General features: G+C 31.5%; 1 protein-coding gene across 1 annotated transcript; it reads left to right on the plus strand.

The window, feature by feature from the left end:
- Positions 1–9,277: 9,277 nt before the first annotated feature.
- LOC110672594 (uncharacterized) lies at positions 9,278–20,317 on the plus strand. Its single transcript, XM_021835403.2, has 6 exons — positions 9,278–10,661; positions 16,714–16,769; positions 16,860–17,090; positions 18,943–19,234; positions 19,524–19,720; positions 19,886–20,317. The coding sequence occupies exons 1-6, from the start codon at positions 9,501–9,503 to the stop codon at positions 20,037–20,039; spliced, it is 2,091 nt and encodes a 696-aa protein (XP_021691095.2). The 5' UTR covers positions 9,278–9,500; the 3' UTR covers positions 20,040–20,317.
- The last annotated feature ends 623 nt before the right edge of the window (positions 20,318–20,940 follow it).

Here is a 20,940-nt window from a genome sequence, read left to right on the forward strand (position 1 = left end):
CTATAAGGAGCAATGGAAATGGGTGCTGTACCCGGCAGTGTCTCAATGGCAAATTCAACTTCCCTTTCTGGTGGCAAACCAGGTAACTCTTCAGGAAATACTTCTGGGAAGTCTCTCACTGTGGGTATGTCACTCAGGTTTGGCTTAGCCTGCCTAGTATCCACCACATGTGCTAGGTAGGCTTCACAGCCTTTTCTCATCATTCTTCTTGCAACTGTGGCTGAGATGACATTGGACAAGAAATCTGTCCTTTCCCCCACAACTGTGATCTCATTACCCTCTGAAGTTTTTAGAGAAATTCTCTTCAATTTGCAATCAACTATTGCCTGATGACGTGATAGCCAGTCCATTCCCAAAATCACGTCAAACTCATGGAAGGGTAACTCAATTAGGTCTGCCAAGAATTCATACCCCTGAATCCTCAACGGGCAACCCTTGTATACTTTGTTCACTACCACACTGTGACCCAATGGATTAGTGACCAGAATGTCTTGGTCACTCTCCCCTACCAGTATCCCCCTTTCTACGGGTAGATTGATGCAGATGTATGAGTGAGTGGATCCTGGATCCACCAATGCATGCACAGGTGTAGTGTAGAGGGAGAACGTACCCCTGATGACATCCGGGGCATCTTGCTCCTCCTGAGCTCTAATAGCATAGGCTCTTGCAGGTGGTCTGCTGTCAGGCCTCTCTGCTGGCTCAGATGCAGGCCTCTGTGATGGTCCTCTGACCTCGGACTTGCAGTTTTCTACCTCTGCGTAGTGCGGGAGCAGTGCATGCGCTTGTGTTGGAGTAGCAGTAGTAGTTCTGCGTGGGCGGTTTTCAAGCGATGCTCTGTAGACCCACATCTAAAGCAAGCACCAGTCACTCTCCCTCACTCCCCCTTATGCCCTCTTTGGTGGTGTGGACATGCGAGAAGATCTTTGGCTGGTCCTGAACCCCATCCTGGAGAGCTGCCCGATGGTGTGGGTGACCTCTCCTAGGGGTAAAGCGTGGCTGGGCCCGAGGTGACCACGACCACTGTGGGTGAGCTAAACTTTGTGCAGAGGACCCTTGAACTTCTTCCACGATGCAGAGCCGAACTCGTGACCGGTCCCCTCTTCTCTGTCTCTCTCTTCTAGTCCACTCACTAATTCTCACTTTTTCAACCTTTATGGCAGCTTCCACTAACTTGGTAAATTCGGTGATTCCCAAGGCAGTGAGCTGGATCTTGATGTTATCATTTAGTCCCTCTTCAAATCTCTTGCATCTTTCAGCTTCATTTGGGACTATCTCCCTTCCATAGCGGCTTAATCGGACGAATTCTTTCTCATACTCAGCCACTGACAATTGTCTCTGCCTCAGGTTAATAAATTCTCTTATTCTCTCTTCCAAATATACAAAGACCACATACTTCTTCTTGAACTCGAGAGAAAGAAATCCCAAATTCTGACTTCCGTGCACTTCACTAGACACCGTGTCCCACCATTCATAGGCATCATCTTGTAGCAAGGAGATGGCAGCTTCCAGGTTTTGCTCTGGAGTACAGTGGAGCTGTTTTAGTACTCTGCCCGTTCTGTTCAACCAATTCTCGACTGCAACAGAGTCATATTCTCTCTTACCATAGAAATCCACTGCCCCAAATTTTCTTAACCTTTCCAGGTGTGATTTACTGCGTGGAGCTGGTGGTGGTGGTGGTGCTGGCATTACCCCAGCCATCTGTCTAAAGAAGTCAGCCATTTGTTGGAACATGGCCTGTGGAGGCTGAGCAGGCTCTGCCTGAGCTGGTGGAGCAGATTCTCTCATGCCCCCAGTCTCAGCTGCTGCAGGTGGAGCATGACTCTCCACTTCCTCCTCAACGGCTCTCTGTGATGAAGGATCCATATCCTATTCAAAATAAGAAAAATAAACAGATCTGCGTTAGTGTCACCTCGACTCTTACAAATGCAATGCATGGTATGGACTCAATCTAGGCCCAGAAACGCCTAAACCGTGCTCTGATACCACTAAATGTGACACCCCTCACCCGTGTACAGTATACCCGAGTAAGTAATGCCACACGGTGTACCGGCACACTCTAATATTCCTCAATTAATTTATATCATGCTTTTTGCATATCATTTATGAAATACAATTTGTTTAAGCCATTTATCAAAAGTATTATTCATTTAAGGTTCCGAAAATTTTAAAGAAAATCCGGCGGAGTACCGGCTAAAAATGGAGAAAACCGTTCTTCGGAACCTGTTAAAAAAACACTTCCAATATTTTTTATTTCATCATCTCAACAATATTTCTCAAACATCCATTATCAACACCAAATTCAATATCATGATTTCCACATTTCAATTTCCATTTTCATTCATCATTCACATGTGATGTTCGCATGTAAATCACAAGTAAACATCTACTTTTCCATTAACAAATACAATTTTCATAATTTACGTATACATCAAAATATATTACATGAGTTCAAATACATATGAGAAAATACAAATCTGCTACAAAATATCAAAATGACAAAATGACACCTAGTGCCCTACCGATGCAATCGCAGTAGTGAGGTGACACGGACATCGAGCGTAATCGGATAGACTCACCCGATGCGTGGTCTCACTGGGCTCACGATCGGGATCTCGGTACCTACGCGTGGCAAAAGCAACGCGCTAAGCAATAATGCTTAGTGGTGCAATAATATAATAGAAGAAAATAGCAAGAAAATAAATGTGTATACAATGTGTATGCTTTCTTTGTTTGGTCTTGGTATATTCATTAAATCATTAGCTTTATTCACTTTTATTCATTTGGTTGCCCCAAGTAACCTACACTAGACGACTGGACTGGATAACGGGTAAACTGGCACTGGGTACCTAGTACCTCGGGCCGTCACACCATCGGTCACATATGTATCTCCCGGTGTGCAACAGAACAGCTAACAAGCTGTAAATAATATCAGGCACAAGGCCAAGTCTCAATACAAAGCCAGAATGGCTAAAAGCCATGAAATCACAGAATGGCAATTTTGCCATGTGCAGTACTGCTAACGGAACCCTATTGGCATGCCAAACTATCCAAACCAATCTTGTTAGGTATACTAGGGCATTTGAAACTTTTAAATTCTTCAATTTGTGAATTTCAACTTTTTTGGTGTCACTATTCATCATTGGTCAACCAAAAATGTTGACTTTTAGCATAAAAATATGTACATCAACTTTGGCACTCCCAACATACCACATTTGGTGTTTAAAACTTGTTGGCATTAAGTGTTTTTGCAATTTCAAAGTGCAACCCACACTAGCAGAAAATTTCAGTTTTGGTGCCCTTACTTCACTGTTCCATTGGACACTGTTACTGTTGGAATTTGAAGAAATGTAAAACATGAAAGTTGTTCCTTATTTTGTCTAGTTGAATTTCCTTTTTTGAATCACTCCATTTGGAGTTTTGTAGCTCCAGATATGGCTCAAAAACCCAAGCTGTCCGGATTGCATTCTGCAGAAATTTACCATATCTACAGTGCAGGAACAGTAACTTGAGTCACTTGGTTGGTTGGGTTCTGGTCATAATTTGGGGTAGGTTCCTTCATGAAAGTTGTTTGTCTATGTCTTAACTTATTGCTGTAAAAATTTCAGACCAATTGACCAAATCTACAGTGAGTTAAGGCCAAATGAACAGTTACTGTTTATTTGGTCAAATTCTGCAGAATTCAGTGCAGGGAATCCGGATTGGAGCTGGGTTTTGACCCTTTTGCTTTGGTCTTTTGGGCATGGTTTCTTCAGCAAAAATGTGCCATTATAAGCCTAGTTTCATGTCCAATTGGCCAAACTTCAATTGGACTACCACTGCCCAAGTTATGGCAGTGCAAAGGGACTGAAATTTCAGTCCCTATGCTGCTGTCCATAGGGCAGATTTTACTTTCACTTTGCCATTCTATTTTTAAGTTCTAATTATGGTCAACATACCTAAAATGGTCACTAATTGACCCTTATAATGTTCACTTACCACTTCATAAGCCAAAACCAAATTTCACTCTCCAAAACCCTAGCTTCACATTATGTTTCCTACATAATGCCTTAGTTAGCATACCAAATTATTATTCTTATGTTTATAAACTTTCAACATAATTCTAGTTCACTTCCAGCTCATCAAAAACACTCCTTACTATTTCTCCACTAGGGCAGCCAAAATTCATGTACACACACACATGAATTTTGTTCATTTAAATGACATTTTCTTACTAAATTCAAGTGCTCATTCATGAAATTAAGGAGTTTTAGGTATATAGTGCACTAACCTTGTTGTATGCCAATCCAAGCTTGAGAAAGCTTCACTTTCTTTCTTCTTCTTGGCTGCCAAAAGCTTTAGCAAGGTGCTAGGGCAAATTTTTGTGAAGATGACTAAAGGTTTTATGGTGATTTGGTGGGTTGTCTCAAGCTTCCATTAAGCTCCCATGGAAGAATAGGGTTTTGGGAGAGAATGTAACGTTTTTGGGTGAGGAAGATGGCTGCTGAAATTTTGTTATTTTGGTCTTATTTAGTCTCTTTTATTTGTTAGTCAAAGGGTTGCTTAATTGTGATTGGTCACAATTTATAAATGACATCATCAAGATGTCATAAATAAGCTTTTCTTTGATTTTTCTTTTCCTTTCATCACTACTCAATTTCAATTTAATTTCTAGTAATATTTATTCATATTTTATGTCATATTAATTATTTACTCAACTGGACAAGTCGGCCAAAAATCACCTCTGAAGGCGAAATGACCAAAATGCCCTCCGTTTGGCTTAACGGGTCAAAATTTGCTGTACCGATTGAAAAATTTTTCTAAATATTTTCTTGGCATTCTAATGCCATAGGAACCTCAATGACCCTTCTCTGGAGTCCCAAAAATTATTTTATAATTTTTCCCCCGGGTCTAGGGCTCCTCGTTGCGAGAACCGCAACTTCCCTCCGGTTACCCATCGCTTGGGCACCGGTTCGTTTTGCTTGGTTGTATTTTATTTCTAAAATTTTTACTAAATTTTTCTCATTAATATTTGAGTTAATTATGGTCCCTCACTTTGATTTGAATATTTTTCCGGACGTTCTAGCTGTCCGGACCGACACCGGTCACCGGAATAGTAGAATGTACGGAATGGTTACCGGGAGGGTGTTACATGTATGGCCAAACAGTGGCCACATCTTGACTGAATTGTTAGGTAAAGTTGAGACATCAAATCCGAAACTTGAGAAAGGTTCATAGAAGTTACTTGCTATATGATATGAAGTTAATCAAAATGAATTGTTAAACATAAAGTGAAAGGAATATGCATGTGTTACATATGTTTCCCATCATAAGTAAGATGAAAATGTTAATAAATAATTAATAATATTAATTTACCCAAAGTATACCTAGACTTACTTATATAGTATGGGTCGATTGGTATACCAATTAGGGATTACATATTACAGTACTGTCCACAGGGATAATAATTGACAGATAATATATGTCTAAGATGATTGTTCTACTGACTTTATGCCTGTTCGATGGCCATAGTGTCAATTTTCATTAGTATTGGCTTATGCCTGCCCGCTGGCCTTGTGCCTGATATGACAGATGTATACATGATAGGCATACAGATGTCTAACTTGTATACTCTCGTGTATCCAATCTTTATAGTCTGTCATAGGTTACTTGGGCACAGATATGAGTAATAAATTAAATTTAAAGAAATACATGAGAAGGCCATTAATATAAATTTTATAAGACTGAATATGAGATACAAGCACAGAAAAGATCCCTATTAACTTAAGTGCTTTCAAAGTTCTAGAAAAATATGTAGTAGACTTTAAATACATGAAAATTTTATATTTCTTTATAAGGTTATACATAAAATTAATTATTTTAATTATTTAGATGTTTTTATTTCAATTTATGCACCACTAAGCGTTATACTTAGCGCGTTGGTTTTTCCATCGCATAGGTACAGGAGACCCACGGCAACAGTAGTTGAGCCTAGACAGGACTTGAGCAGATCTGCTACAATGTGGATTGTCACCTCACCAGTTCATTTCGGTAGGGCTCATGTATAGTTAGATTTTGTATTTCGATTATTGTATGTAATAAATCTGATTGAGATATGTAACTAAATTTTGGATTGTATATATAATTGTACATTATTGTAAGTATGTTATACGAATAAAATGCAATTTTATTTTATTTGAAAATTTTATGAGTAATGGTATAATATGGTACATGAATAATTGATATGAGACATAATGTGATGAAATGGAAAAAAAAAGGGTTATACATGGAATATTATAAATAAAAGAGACATTAAAATTAATATTATATATGACAGGATAGGATAGGGTGCTCCGACACTGAATGTAACACACCTTACTCGACTACACTGTAGACCAGATAAGGAGTGTTATAAAAATCACGTGATTTTATTAAAAAGACTTGGTGCAACAGTTGAATCAAGTTGCAGAAAGTTGATGTAGTAAATTATTTTTTGATGATATAGACTTGGCCACCAAGCAATCAAACTTTATAAGTAGAGTATCAATTGTAATGGCCCGGCCCACTAGTGATATTGTCCACTTTGGGCCGAAACCCTCACGGTTTTAAAACACGTCGCTAGGAGTTACAAACCACCAACTTATAAACCCAGCATCTCTCCCGTGTTTTGCCAATGTGGGATTTGCCTAGGCTGTTACAACAATACTTCATTTCAAAAGCACACAACATCAGCAAAATCAGTTCAACAGACACAATGCTCTTAACTAATTTTCTCTAGTTCAACCTTTTTCTTTATGTTTCAGTAATCTATTAGTCTTTCGGCCTAGTATTAATTTTATTTCAGCTTTGTTTTTTCCAATTGAAGGAACCAATTTACAATCTTTGCACATATTTCCAATTCCTGTAATTAATTTTTTCAGCTTTTAATGTAATAAATAGTTCTTCTATTCATATTTTAATTCCTACAAATAAGCCATTTAATTTTCAATGTCAATTTACAATTCCCTACAAATGTTTTCATTCAAATGATTAGACTTTCAACTTTCAACTTTCAAATCTCTCAATAATTGATTCGAGTTCTCAAGTTGATCAAGTAAAAATCTTGACGAAACGTATCTTAATGGAGTTAAAGAAACCAAAGAAAATTTGATCCTTTATTTCTTTCCAATTGTCATATTAGAAGTCAGACTAACGCATGCTTATTTCACAATTGAAATCTTAATGTCCCTGACAAGTCCACGATCCAACTCAAATATGAGAAAATGTCATGCATACTTTTGATAAGCTCAAATTGAGTAAAATCAATTTAGTAAGGAAATTCTTTTTATATATGAATAACATTAATAATATTACAGCTTTTTAGTCAATAAAATTATTAAATTTAAATTTAATTTAGTCAATAAAAATTTTTAAATTCATTAGAGAAATAAAAAGATTCCAATTTTTAAATTTTATTAGAAAATTGCTGTTTTATTTTATTGTTAATATTTTTAATTCAATTGAGGAGATTGTAAATAAATTATATAATATATTTGGTGTACTAAAATATCAAAAACTCAAAAAAAAAATCTTCAATTTGAGAAGATAAAATTCTTATTTTTTTGAATAAAGATGCACATACGTAAAATATATCCAAATAATTTCCCCAAATGGCATTGTAATATGAATAGTCGGCAACAATTTTTTGAGTTCTTTTTAAGGGGTAGTTTTGTTTACTTTCAATTTAAATAGAAAAATTCTTAATCCATTGGACGTATTCCATTTATTTAATAGATATAAACACGTGTTCACACTCTTAATTTTTCTAAAAGAATGCTTCAAAGGAAAAATCTTGGACGGGCACTTCCAAAGTGAGCCCAGTCACAATCAGGCGTTGACGCGATAATCGCCAATGGAGAGCATTTTAGTAACTTAACCCATGATATAAAATTTCTCCGTTAAATGCGCTAACACGGGACCAACTGTACTGTTGTAAGCCGGCGGGCCAGCGTCATGCGAAAATCACAAGGCCAACCGGAAAACATTTAAAAGAGGTTTTTTTTTTTTAAATAAAAAATATTACAAGAATTATTGGATATTTAAATTTATTTCTCTAGTTTTGAAAAGCTATTAAACAATTTCAAATCTTAATTCTTTCGACATCATTGAAATATTAAAAAATTATTTAAAATAAAAAAGGTGCATTGCATTTTTAAAGAATAATTCAGATTTGATTCTTAAAAAGTATATTGTTAGAGAAATAGCTATAAACTCTAAAAAAATTAATTTTTTATGAATTCTGTTTTATTTGTAAATGATTTTTATGATAAAATTTATTTATAAATTATTTATTTTTAGTATATTTTATATTAAATATAAAATTTATTTTAAATAAAATAAATTTTATATTTAAAATAAATAAAATGATATATAATAAAAAGATAATTTTATCACTTAAAATATTTAAAATTTTAAAATTTAAATTTATTTATAAATTTTATCCATTTTAATTAATTTAATTTAGATATAATAAATTTCATAAAATTAATTATTAAGAATTTCAAATAAATTTTTATTTTGATTAAATATTAAAATTTTATATTTATAAATAAATTTTATAAAAATTTATGAAATTCATTTATATCAAACATAACCTAAAATTGATGAAATTTGTAAATGAATTTTAAACTTAAAATTATATATATTTTAGGTGATAAAATTATCTTTTTATTATATATTATTTTATTTTATTTATTTTAAATACAAAATTTATTTCATTTTTATTTTTAATATGAAATATATTAAATAAAAAAAATTTATTTATAAATAAATTTTATTATGAAATTTATTTATAAATAAAATAAATTTTAACATAAAATCAAAAGAAACAGGGTCTAAAATAGACATAAGAAATATTTTAATATTAAAAATATTATTCAAAAATTTAAAATTAAAATAATGAAATTACATAGTTTCTTTGGTTATAATTAGAAATACTTTTTATTAATTTTTACGCATCACAACATATCTGGTACATTAACTCACTCATATCTTAACAATATATTTAAGCTAAATAATTATGAAATTCTCTTAATATAGAAAGGGAGCTTTCATTTTTAGCAAATGAATTAATTTTGCTTAGTAAATTTAGTACATAATATTCGAATTAAATAATTAAAATATTTTGAAAAATAATCAGCATATAAAGTAAGTATTTAAATGTGAAACCACTTTTAATAAGTTATTTACTTTTAATGGGTATCTAAATTATAAAAAAATTTGGAACTCAAAAGATGGTAATTGTCCCAACGCATTTGACTTCTTCTTTGATTTTAAGAGGTTTGTTCGTTAAACCTCTAATCCAATCCATATAAATATATATTCTCCTCCGCTAAACCCCTCCCGATTTCATCGTTCTCTCCTCAACTGTAAGCTATCCCATTTCTCATCTATTCGTCTTTTTCTCCGTTGCCAATCTCTCTCTCTCTCTCTCTCTCTCTCTCACATGTGTCTCTGAGTTCTCCCATTTGATTTCCTTCGAAAGAATGAAGCTATCTAACGGAGAAACCAATGATTCTGTCAAAGGGAACCCTCCGGAGAATGGAGTTGATGATGGCCGGCATATAAATGGGAAAATTGATGACGAGATTCCGATAAAGTTGGATTCGGAAAATCAAGGGGAACCGGAAGAATGCTCCGAAATTGAGATCAAGGACGGACAAATAGCAGATAAAAAAGACTCGACGACCGAAATACCCAAAGATATTCAAATTATCTCGCCCGATACTCCTCACATGCCTGAGATGTCGGATAATACTGAAATTATCCCGCCCCAAAACAGTCACGTAATGAAAGAGGAAAATATAGCCGTTACAGGCGATGATCATCTACAAATAATCCAACCTCTGTCTCAACTCCCAAAGCCAGAGGCACCACCAGGCCTTGCCCCTTCTCCGACGCCAAAAGAAGACGGACTTGTTTTCAATCGGTCAAAATCCTTATCGGAAAGTTTAACAGTCGACATGCCGTCAATCGGGAAATTCATTAAAGAAAGAAGCAACAGCTTATCGGCGTCGATTGCGAATCGATTATCGTCTCTGAGAAATAACAGCCACAACTATGAAGACAAGGAGACTAACAATAAGATGAAGTCTGTGGACTCAGATGTTACGGAATTCAACATATCGGGGCTCAAAGTCATAGTGAGGCTCAAAAACGATGAAGAATTAAAGGGACGAATAAGCTTCTTCTCGAGGTCAAATTGCAGGGATTGCACAGCAGTACGATCATTTTTTAGGCAGAAAGGATTGAAATTCATCGAGATTAACATCGATGTGTTCCCACAGAGAGCACAAGAGCTTATAGAAAGAACAGGGAGTTCACAGGTGCCACAAATTTTCTTCAACGATAAGCTATTTGGCGGTTTAGTGGCGTTGAATTCGTTGAGGAACAGCGGAATTTTCGACCAGAGGTTGAAGGAGATGCTAGGGAGTAAATGCTCCGGTGATTCACCGGCAGCTCCTGTGTACGGGTTTGATGAACCGGAGGAGGAATCGATGGACGATATGGTGGAGATCGTAAGGGTTTTGAGACAGAGATTGCCTATTCAGGACCGTGTGATGAAGATGAAGATTGTGAAGAACTGCTTTGCTGGGTCTCAGATGGTGGAAGTGCTGATACAGCAGCTGGATTGCGGCAGAAAGAAGGTACGTGGGTTGCTCCTACCCTACTCTGTCCATAGTCTATTTTTAATTTGTTCGTTTTTTCGATATACTCGCGCTTTCATGACCGTTAGATTACTTCTCCTAAAAGCCTTTGAGGATGATCATACCCAGGAATGATAACTAATAGGATTTTTAAGGATATTTGATTTAATCGAATTTTAATAAAATATATTTAAGTATTATATAATTAAATTTAAAATAAATTTAAATTTTAAATTTAAATTTTAAATTTAATATTTATGATAAATTTAGATTAAATTTAAATTTTATATATTGAATATTTATTATCTGAATTTATTTATATAAATATTTAATTAAATATAATATATATATATTTTTAATAATATTTATAAATTTTTATATATTTTATTTTATATAAAATAAAATAAAAATATTTTTAAAATTATTAAATTTTTAAAATATAAATTATTAATAAAAATAATTTTTTTATATAAATTATTAATTAAATATATAAAATTAAATAAAAATATTATTAAATAATAATAATCGAGTTTAGAACATATTTATATGATTGAGAATAAATTTTAATTAAATTTAAAAAAAAATTAAATTTTAAAAATATTAATCGTAGGAGGATTTTTTCGAATTCCTAACACGTTGCAATCCCTGATCATACTTTCAGCATGTTATCTTATATCCTTTTTTTACACAGCATATTCTTGGTGGAGAGAGGAGACTTAGGTGTAGGTGTCAACTCCTCTCGGCATAAATTATGGAATTTCTTTTCACTGTTTTGTTATGTTATAATGCTCGCGGTGTGCAACGTTTAAATTTCTAATAATAATAATAATAATAATAATAATAATAATAATAATAATTTAATTTAATTTAAATTTTGAAAAATGATAAAAATTACACTGTAGGTTACGTTTCTGTCAACAAAATAAATAATATAAAAATTCACTATTAACTAATTATAATTCAAACAATCATTTTAAATTTAAGAAATTAAATTATTATAAATATTAAAATTATAAAAATTAACTTATTATAAAAAGTGAAATTTAATAAATTAAATTATTCTATTAATAGTAATATAATTCAAGAATTAATTTATTTCTTATAAAAAATATAAAAATAAATTATAATTTTATTATATTTTAAAATTAAATTATAAATTATTTTAATAGTAAGGAAGTGCATATTTCTATAACTTGGTCTACTGGAGTTACAACCTAAATGTTAAAAAGACTATAACATCCTCGAATAAATTCTTTATAAATAAAGTAAAAATAATATATCAATATCATTTAAAATAAATCCATTTTAAAGAGATTTAAAAAGATTTTAACGTTAATTTTTTCAAGAATTAGAATTTGTGCACCTTTGTTCTTCGCAAATGATTCTCCAAATAAATTACTTATATAAATTATTTTTATATTCAAATTATCACTATTAATTATTCTTTAAATAATTAATAAATCAATTAGGCCAAAACTTGGAATAGAATGCTCCATTGTTCTCATAATTTTTTTTTTCATTTCCTGGTATCTTAAAAAATGGCTTTTTTTTTTTCATAGGATAGAATTTTCTCTGTAATAACTTTTATTAAAAAGTTACTATAAAAATATGAAAATATTTTGACAACCACTTTTGTTAAATAATAAATTTCAATTTATTAAATAAAACTGTTCTTATTTCCTTATTTATAATATTTCAATTAATTGATGAAAAATATTTCTTATTAATTTATTTCCTTATTCATAACTTTTCATATTTAGAAATAATTTTGATTAATTTTCTACTCAATTTATAACTCAACTCAACTCAACTAAGCCTATATCCCAAAAATTTGGGGTCGGCTATATGGATTCGCTTTTTACACTCTGAACGATTTTGGGTTAAATCCTCAGAAATGTGTAATGCTTCTAAGTCATGCTGTACTACTCTCCTCCAAGTCAATTTAGGTCTACCCCTTTTTTTCTTTCTATCCTCTAGCCTAATGTGCTCTATTTGTCTAACTGGAGCCTCCGTATGTCTACGCTTCACATGACCAAACCACCTCAACCTCCCTTCTCTCAACTTATCTTCAATTGGCACCACTCCTACCTTTTTTCTAATACTTTCATTACGGACTTTATCTAGTCTAGTATGACCACTCATCCACCTTAACATTCTCATCTTTGCAACTCTTATCTTAGATGCATACGACTCTTTCAGTGCCCAACACTCACTACCATATAGCATAGCAGATGGTATCAGCATTGGTAAAATTTTCCTTTTAATTTATTGGGAATCTTACGATCACATAAAACTCCCGTGGCACGTCTCCACTTCAACCATCCGGCTTTAATCCTATGACTAACATCCTCCTCACATCCCCCATCTACTTGAAGGACTGAGCCTAGATATTTAAAGTGATTACTTTGGGACAGTGCCACTCCATTCAAACTAACTCCTTCCCTATCACCAGTTTGGCCTTCACTGAACTTGCAATGCATGTATTCTGTCTTCGTTCTACTTAACTTAAAACCCTTTGACTCTAGAGTACTTCTCCAAAGTTCTAGCTTCCTATTGACTCCTTCTCGTGTCTCATCTATCAGAACAATATCATCCGCAAACATCATGCACCAAGGAATACTCTCTTGTATATGTTTCGTCAGTTCATCTAAAACTAATGTAAAAAGGTAAGGGCTTATGGCTGATCCTTAGTGTAATCCAATTGAGATCGAAAAATATCTTGTGTCCCCTCCCACTGTGCCCACAATAGTAGTTGCTCCTTCATACATATTTAAAAAAACCTTCATTTTAATAATTAATTAAGCACTTGTTTGGCATTAAAGGTAGAGGTTAAAATTATTATTTTTTAATTATTTTAAGTATTATTTAAAAAATAAATTTGAAAAAATTATTTTATTATTTTGATGTAGGGTCTAAAAGCTCAGTTATACTCACAATATCAGAGGATTAGATTATACTAATAATAACAATTATTAAAATATAGTTTCAAAAAAAAAATACTAATATTGATATTAATATTATTATAAGAATAAAAAATTGCTTAGTCCTATGTAAAAAAAATTCGGTAAACTTGTTCATGGTGTCTATTTAAATCTATAACTTAGTTTTTGTAGTTTTAAAATAAAGTAATTTAGTTTATTATATTTTAATAAATCTATAAATTAACTCCAACTATTATAATTTCAATTAAATTACCGTTAATTCTAATAAAAATATCAAAATATCTTAAATTCTAATATTAATATAAAAATAATTTAGTCTCTAAAATTTATTTTATAAACAATTTAGTCTTTGATATTTAGTAAAACTTATAACTTAATTCCTATAGTTTAATACCAAGTAATTTAGTCTTTGATATTTTAATAAACCTACAAGTTGATTAATTCCATTAGAATCACTATCAATTCCCATTAAATTTGACAAAAATAACCAAAATGTCTTTAGCTATATTTTCAATCCCAAAATAATTTAGCCTTAGACTTTTTTTTAATTAACAATTTGCATTTAAATTTATATGTTATTTTTTAAAATATAAAAATATAATATATATATATAATTTTACAAATTTATAAGAATTTATTTATAAATAGTTATAATATTTAAGGATTAAATTATAAAATATATGAATGATTTTATACTTAATCAAAATTTTTAATGACCTTAAAATAATTAATTTATAATTTTAATAATTACAATCTAAATATAACATTTTTTTTAATTTGATGATACTCACACTTTAAAAATATAAGGGCTAAATTATTAATAAATAAAATTTTAAATACTAAATTATCTATAAAATAAATTTTAAAGATTAAATTATTTTTAAATTTAAAATAGAATTAGAGCAATTTAATTACTTTATTAAAATTAATGAAAATTTAAAAAAATTCTAACATAAAAATTAATTTATTAATTTAGTAAAATATTAAATATTAAATTATTTAATTTTAAAATTATAAAAATTAAATTATAAATTTAACCAAATCTCTCTAGTTAACAGTTTACCCAAAAAAATTTCCGATGGCGAAAACATCAATGATGATGAACACGCAGTTGGCATGATAGCCACCTCGTTTATTGAGATTAAAAATTAAAAGAAATATATCGGAAAAATATATATATTTTTTATTTTATTTTTTTAAGTGGATGCAAGTGCAACATTTGAGTGAGTGGACCGACCATAAGTGTCAAAATGATAGCTCAAGTTAACAACAGAAACAGTGGGAAGCTATAGGCGATGGCCATGGTTTCGCCGTGATTAGGCAAACGCGCATTGCCTTTGACCTTTTCGTACCTTTCATTGCTGCGGTCCCAATTTCTGCTTTAGTGCTTTGTCAATGGATAATAGTAAATCATTAAAAAAAAAAAAATAGTATAGAAGACCGGTTGTTAGGGAAAATTATTACTAGTGTCGTAATTGTAATATAAGTTGGATTTACATAAAAATAAGTTTAGTATTTTTAATTAAATATTTATATTAAATTTATGTATAATTAATTAAAATATATATTAACAATAATAATATATAAATTAATATAAATACTTAGATATACAAGCTATTAGATTAATTTTTATATAAAGTTGAATTGATAGTAGCTAATCTATTATTATTATTATTATTATTAGAAATAAATATATAATATTTTTTAAATTATATTTCTACATTAAAGTTAATTAAGTTTGTGATTAAATTTTCATAAGTAAAAACTATTTTAAAAAAAAAATTCATTGATTATTAAATTATAAGAAATCTCAGGTTTGAATTCGTCATTGATTTTTTTGGTGTGGCAGCATATATACAATATCTTCAGTTTTGACTTCAATGTAAGTGTGATGAGATATTTTTAGATGAGCGTGTGAAAGTATAATATTTTCTTTTTAGTTTAGTGTGTTATTAGTTTATTTATATTTCTATTTTTTTTTTATAAAAAATGTCTCTTCTATACATACATTATTAATAATAAAAAATTAGTGATATAATCATTGAACTGGTGGAATAATTTTAATTTCACAAGTCAACAATCAATGCCATCATGATAAGTGAAAGCACTAGTATTTAGTGCAAATATAATGAAATCAAAATCTCATCAAAAATCAATAGGCATTTATGGTAGTGCATAATACAATATATAATAAAATAGTATGAGGACAAGGTTCATCTGTGCCCCATTTACTGATTTTTTTTTGAATTTTTTTTCTTTTCAAGTGATGATTTGGTATTTGATTCTGATATGCACAGAAATTAGCAAAATTTTAGAAAAATGCTGAATTTTGGAAGACTAAATAAATATTTAATTAAGATAATTTTGGATAATTAAGATATTATTAATTTTTTTGGTAGAATAAGATAATTATTGATTTTCAATGGGACAGTGCACCGTGTGATTTTCCGGCCTTCGGATGTAATTATTAACAGTCGTGCTGAATTTTATTTGATATATATATATATATATATATATATATATATATATTCTAATCTCTTAATTTTTATTTTTCATAAAAGAATAGGTTCATTATTATTACAATAATATTCTCAGATTTTTATATGGTACTCAAATAAGAAAATCATTATAATGAACTCACTTTTAATTAAAAATTTATTAGAAATCTTCAAGCAACTTGCATGTATCTTAGATTTTTTTCATTAAAGTTTTATATTTTTAGGTGCATAAATTGGTGATATCTAATGATAACGGGCTTGTTAATTAAAATTAAATGATTTTCATACAAAAAAAATTCAAAACATTATTGCAATGACCTCTAGCTAGTCAAATGAGAATGATATGAAATATCTTTAGTTTTTTACTTTGAATTATTTTTTTTATATAATAGAAAGGAAGGCTTCTAGTTATGTCCACTGTTTTCTAATGTATGAAAGTGAAAATTTTATGTATATATATACATACAAAAAAAAAAAAAGAAAAAAAAGAAAGCAAGATGATGGGAAATTCAGTTTTCATTGAGTCTTCCTTAGGCAAGGATATCATATCATGAAGTGTTTCTTTCTTACTTGCATAGATGCTAATGGGTTTTCATCTGCCATGCAATGTAGGCTGTTGAGATTGGCAAGCAGCTTGCAAGGAAGCATTTCATCCATCACGTCTTTGGGTATGAATATTTATCATTACGTTGGATATGTTTATGTACTCGTGACTATTGTGGCTTTTCCGTATGCAAAAGTTTGTTTAATTTGTATAGGGAAAATGACTTTGAAGATGGAAACCACTATTATCGTTTTCTTGAGCATCAACCATTCATTTCCAAATGCTACAATTTTCGAGGATCTACAAATGACAGTGAACCCAAGTCAGCAATAAAGGTTGGCCAAAAGCTCAACAAAATAATGTCTGCAATACTTGAGTTCTATGCCTCTGATGACAGGTGCCATGTTGATTACGCTAGCATTAGCAGAAGTGAGGAATTCAGAAGGTATTATTGGTTTTTTGTTACCTCTGAATATACCTTTGTGGCTTTGTGTCATCAATTTGTTATTCCAATCACAGTGAACATCTTCTGCGAATGAGTTTGCCACCTTCCCTCAATTCTAGTTAGAAATGTGAGGGGCCTTGAACTCTACTAGTTAAGAGAATGGTTAGCTTCTTTATAATTCGTTTGTGCTAGCACCTTATTTTCATTCCAGTTTAATGAAATTCACGAAGTTGCCTAGTGTAGTTTGAATTATAGAACCCAATTTGACAGAACCATATTAACTTAAGATATGTATATATATATATTCTCACATAATTTTGTCTGACTATATGAATATGATATCATGAAGTAAATGCGAGTATAGATTTTTAATTTTCTATTAGCATATTATGGTTGCTGATTTAAGGTAGAGGTCTTTTAGCGTAACTAAACCAAACTAATCTTGTTCGGTTTAGTTTTTCAATTGAGCCAAAGCAATAGGTATCGGTTCTTTTGCTTTTTTATTCAAAATCAAATCCAATAGAAACGGTGAACGCTACTATTTATAATGTTACATAATTTGGAGCATAGTGGTAAGTGGTTTAAGGGCATTTTGTTCTTTATTAAGCTTGAGTGAATTAAATCAAAGAATCAACATTTATAGGTGGAAATTGTTATGACATTATGTTTGACTGTCTGAATGTAGATAGAGGTTTAGTTAAAATAAAACTAGAAGATCATTGTTGTTAACTTTTAACACCATTAAGGAGAATGATGAAGATGGATTTGCAATGTTAATTGAGGCTTCAACTAGTTACAAAAAGAAGTACATATAAATTATTGTTTAACTACATGGCAATTTAATGCAGTGCAGAACTGCAGATAGACAGAAAAATGTTAAGATAATTAATTGAGTGGAACAGGCGATAATAATTTGTACTCTTACCTCCATTAATTCAGAATTTGTTTTCATTATTATTTTCTTTGAAGGTGGGTTGATTTTGTTTTCAGTTTGACCTATAGATCATGGATTCGTTTCGTGTCTAAAGATGTCCTGGTATTTTCATTAGTGCTTTCATTTCATTTTTGGGCTTTTGAGTCCACCTTGTTTTGGTAGACATGACATGATTGCTCTAAATTTTTCAAAAACTATGATAAGCTGTACCTGAACTTTTGGAAACATGTACCATTGCAAGTTCTCAAAAACACTAGCTCCTAACGTACTATAAAGGTCCCATATTCACAAACCTGGTAAATCATGCCTTTTGAATTTTTCTACCGTATATATCAGCTTTAGGACATCTGCTCCAACTTCGATCATAGCTCTTTCTGAATTCTTGCATAAGGACTATTATTTTCGTTGAAAAACCTTTTAAAGATGTAGTACTGGCAATTAAATTTGAACGTTTTTCTTTTTGAACTTTCATTTTATGAATCTTTAATCTTCCTTTGGCTGCTTTCTGACAGGAGGCCTAAAAATGAATTACCTCATCTAATTTACTTATTCATTTTTAACTGGTTTAGTATTGGCCTTTGCTACCTAATAATGTCACCAGCAGTTCCTTATATCCTATCTAATCGGACTGCATTTTTGAGGAACAAACCAAGACTTAGAGGATTAAAACTTTTATTTCTTTTTGGGAATCTGATGCATTCTTCTAGAGTATATATATCTAGCCTTAAAACTTTGGACAAATTTTTATACCATGTCCATGCATAATTATTTCCTTCAAAAACCAAGATATTTTCCTACTTAAGCACTTGATCTTTGAAGGACATTGCGATTGCATTAGCTTCAGTGAACTCTTTACACTAAATATATCCACTTGTTTCCTTGTTACCTTCTCTAACTTCACTTCTATTATAAATGCAGATATGTAAATTTGGCTGAAGATCTCCACAGGGTGGATCTACTAGAACTCTCAACAGATGAGAAACTGGCCTTCTTTATGAACCTGCATAATGCCATGGCCATCCATGCTGTAATTAGATTGGGGTGCCCTGAAGGGGTAATCGATCGGAGATCCTTCAATTCAGACTTCCAATACATTGTAGGAGGATCTGCTTACTCGCTCAATACCATAAAGAATGGAATTCTCAGAAACAATCGAAGACCTCCATACTCGTTGGTAAAGCCCCTTGGAGCTGGAGACAAACGGTTGGAGGTAAACACTTTTCAGTTTTTTTTTTTGGGATAAAGCCAAGCCCATTAAAATCATTTATCTGCTAGTATATGAAGGATTCTAACACTTGCATTCATTCTAGGCAGCCAACTATTTCTTTCCCTTCCCCAAATGATGCAATCTAGAGCACAAATATAGGAATTTGATAGTTCATCTGGACAAATGCAATGCTTAAATAACTTTGTAAATTGCAATGAAAATTGTGACGATTTTTGAAGCTTAGGAATGCATAAATTATGATGATTAAACTGTTGTTTGATAAAATTTGCAGATAGCTCTTCCTAAAGTGAATCCATTAATTCATTTTGGGCTCTGCAATGGGACAAGGTCAAGTCCCACAGTAAGGTTTTTCACAGCCCAAGGAATTGAAGCTGAATTAAAATACGCTGCTAGGGAGTTCTTCCAAAGAACTGGAATGGAGGTGGACTTGGAAAAGAGGGCAGTTCATCTCACACGGATCATCAAGTGGTGAGCTATGAGTTCTTGACTTCAATCGGTCCAGAAGGCCATGACAACTTTTTTCTTTGACCAGAAGTTTGAACTTGAGACTTATAGTCCTGAAAAATAAGTCCAATATCACTAGCAAAAACTCCATGGCAGCATTTGATTGATCAAGTTTGTATTATTGTGCAGGTTCAGCGCAGATTTTGGACAAGAGAGAGACATTCTCAAGTGGATTATCAACTACTTGGATGCAACCAAAGCGGGTCTTCTGACACATCTTTTGGGAGATGGTGGCCCCATCAACATTGTGTACCAAAACTATGATTGGTCTGTCAATTCGTGAGGTACCCACATAGTGCTGTTGTGGTATTATTTAGTGTGTGTGTGTGTGTGTGTGAGAGAGAGAGAGAGAGAGAGAGAGAGAGAGACTGCATTGGCCAGAGGCATTTTGTACATAATACCGAAAATTTGGAAGCAATCACCTGGCCAATATAGGGGGATTTATTGAATCACAGAGTAATATATACTTTTTTTTTTAATTTGCGAATGCAAACAATGATGGATTTGGTTATTCAGAAAGAAAACAGTGCTGAATACACAGATGAAGTTGCCCTGTTTTAAGTTTTTTTCCCTTTTTCTGTTGTATTACAATAACACACCAAACACCATAGATCTTCTAATGGGTAGACTATCAGGAACATGAAGCTCATGTGGGTGATAAATGATAAGGAGTAAGGAAGCATGGGATCTCAAATGTGTGGATCATTATAAGCGAAAACTGCCTTTTAGAAGAAAAAGAAAAAAAAAAAAAAATATATATATATATATATATATATATTAAAATAAATTTATAAAAATTATTTATTATTTTACTGTTGTTATGACATTTATTAAATTTAATTTTAAATTATTTTTAATACTCACTAATTAATTTATTTTATCAATAGTAATTCTAATAATAACGCGAAACACTTGTACAAATTATCAGTCGGGCCTAGTTGTTCACGTCTTTGAACTTAAATGAGGACATTGATTTTGTTCAGGTCTGATCCAATATATACAACACCTGATATATTTCAGATTATGGGCCATAATCATTATTAGAAACATGCCCTCGCATTGCTTCGGAAGTAAGAATTTTTTTTTTTTAATTTCTGTTTATCAATTAAATTGAGGTTGACGGTGCATTTTACTAACTTTTACAATAAAGATATTAAATATGCTATGAAAAAGAATTTCTATAT

Source organism: Hevea brasiliensis, chromosome 8 (genome assembly GCF_030052815.1).
Source record: "Hevea brasiliensis isolate MT/VB/25A 57/8 chromosome 8, ASM3005281v1, whole genome shotgun sequence".
Taxonomy (NCBI): domain Eukaryota; kingdom Viridiplantae; phylum Streptophyta; class Magnoliopsida; order Malpighiales; family Euphorbiaceae; genus Hevea; species Hevea brasiliensis.

Bases quoted from the DNA above. Each gene is read 5' to 3' on its own strand.
- LOC110672594 (XM_021835403.2), top strand. From the start codon at position 9,501: ATGAAGCTATCTAACGGAGAAACCAATGATTCTGTCAAAGGGAACCCT. The intron at 16,770-16,859 runs GTATGAATATTT...TAATTTGTATAG, and splicing joins TTCATCCATCACGTCTTTGG to GGAAAATGACTTTGAAGATG. The intron at 19,235-19,523 runs GTAAACACTTTT...TAAAATTTGCAG, and splicing joins CTGGAGACAAACGGTTGGAG to ATAGCTCTTCCTAAAGTGAA.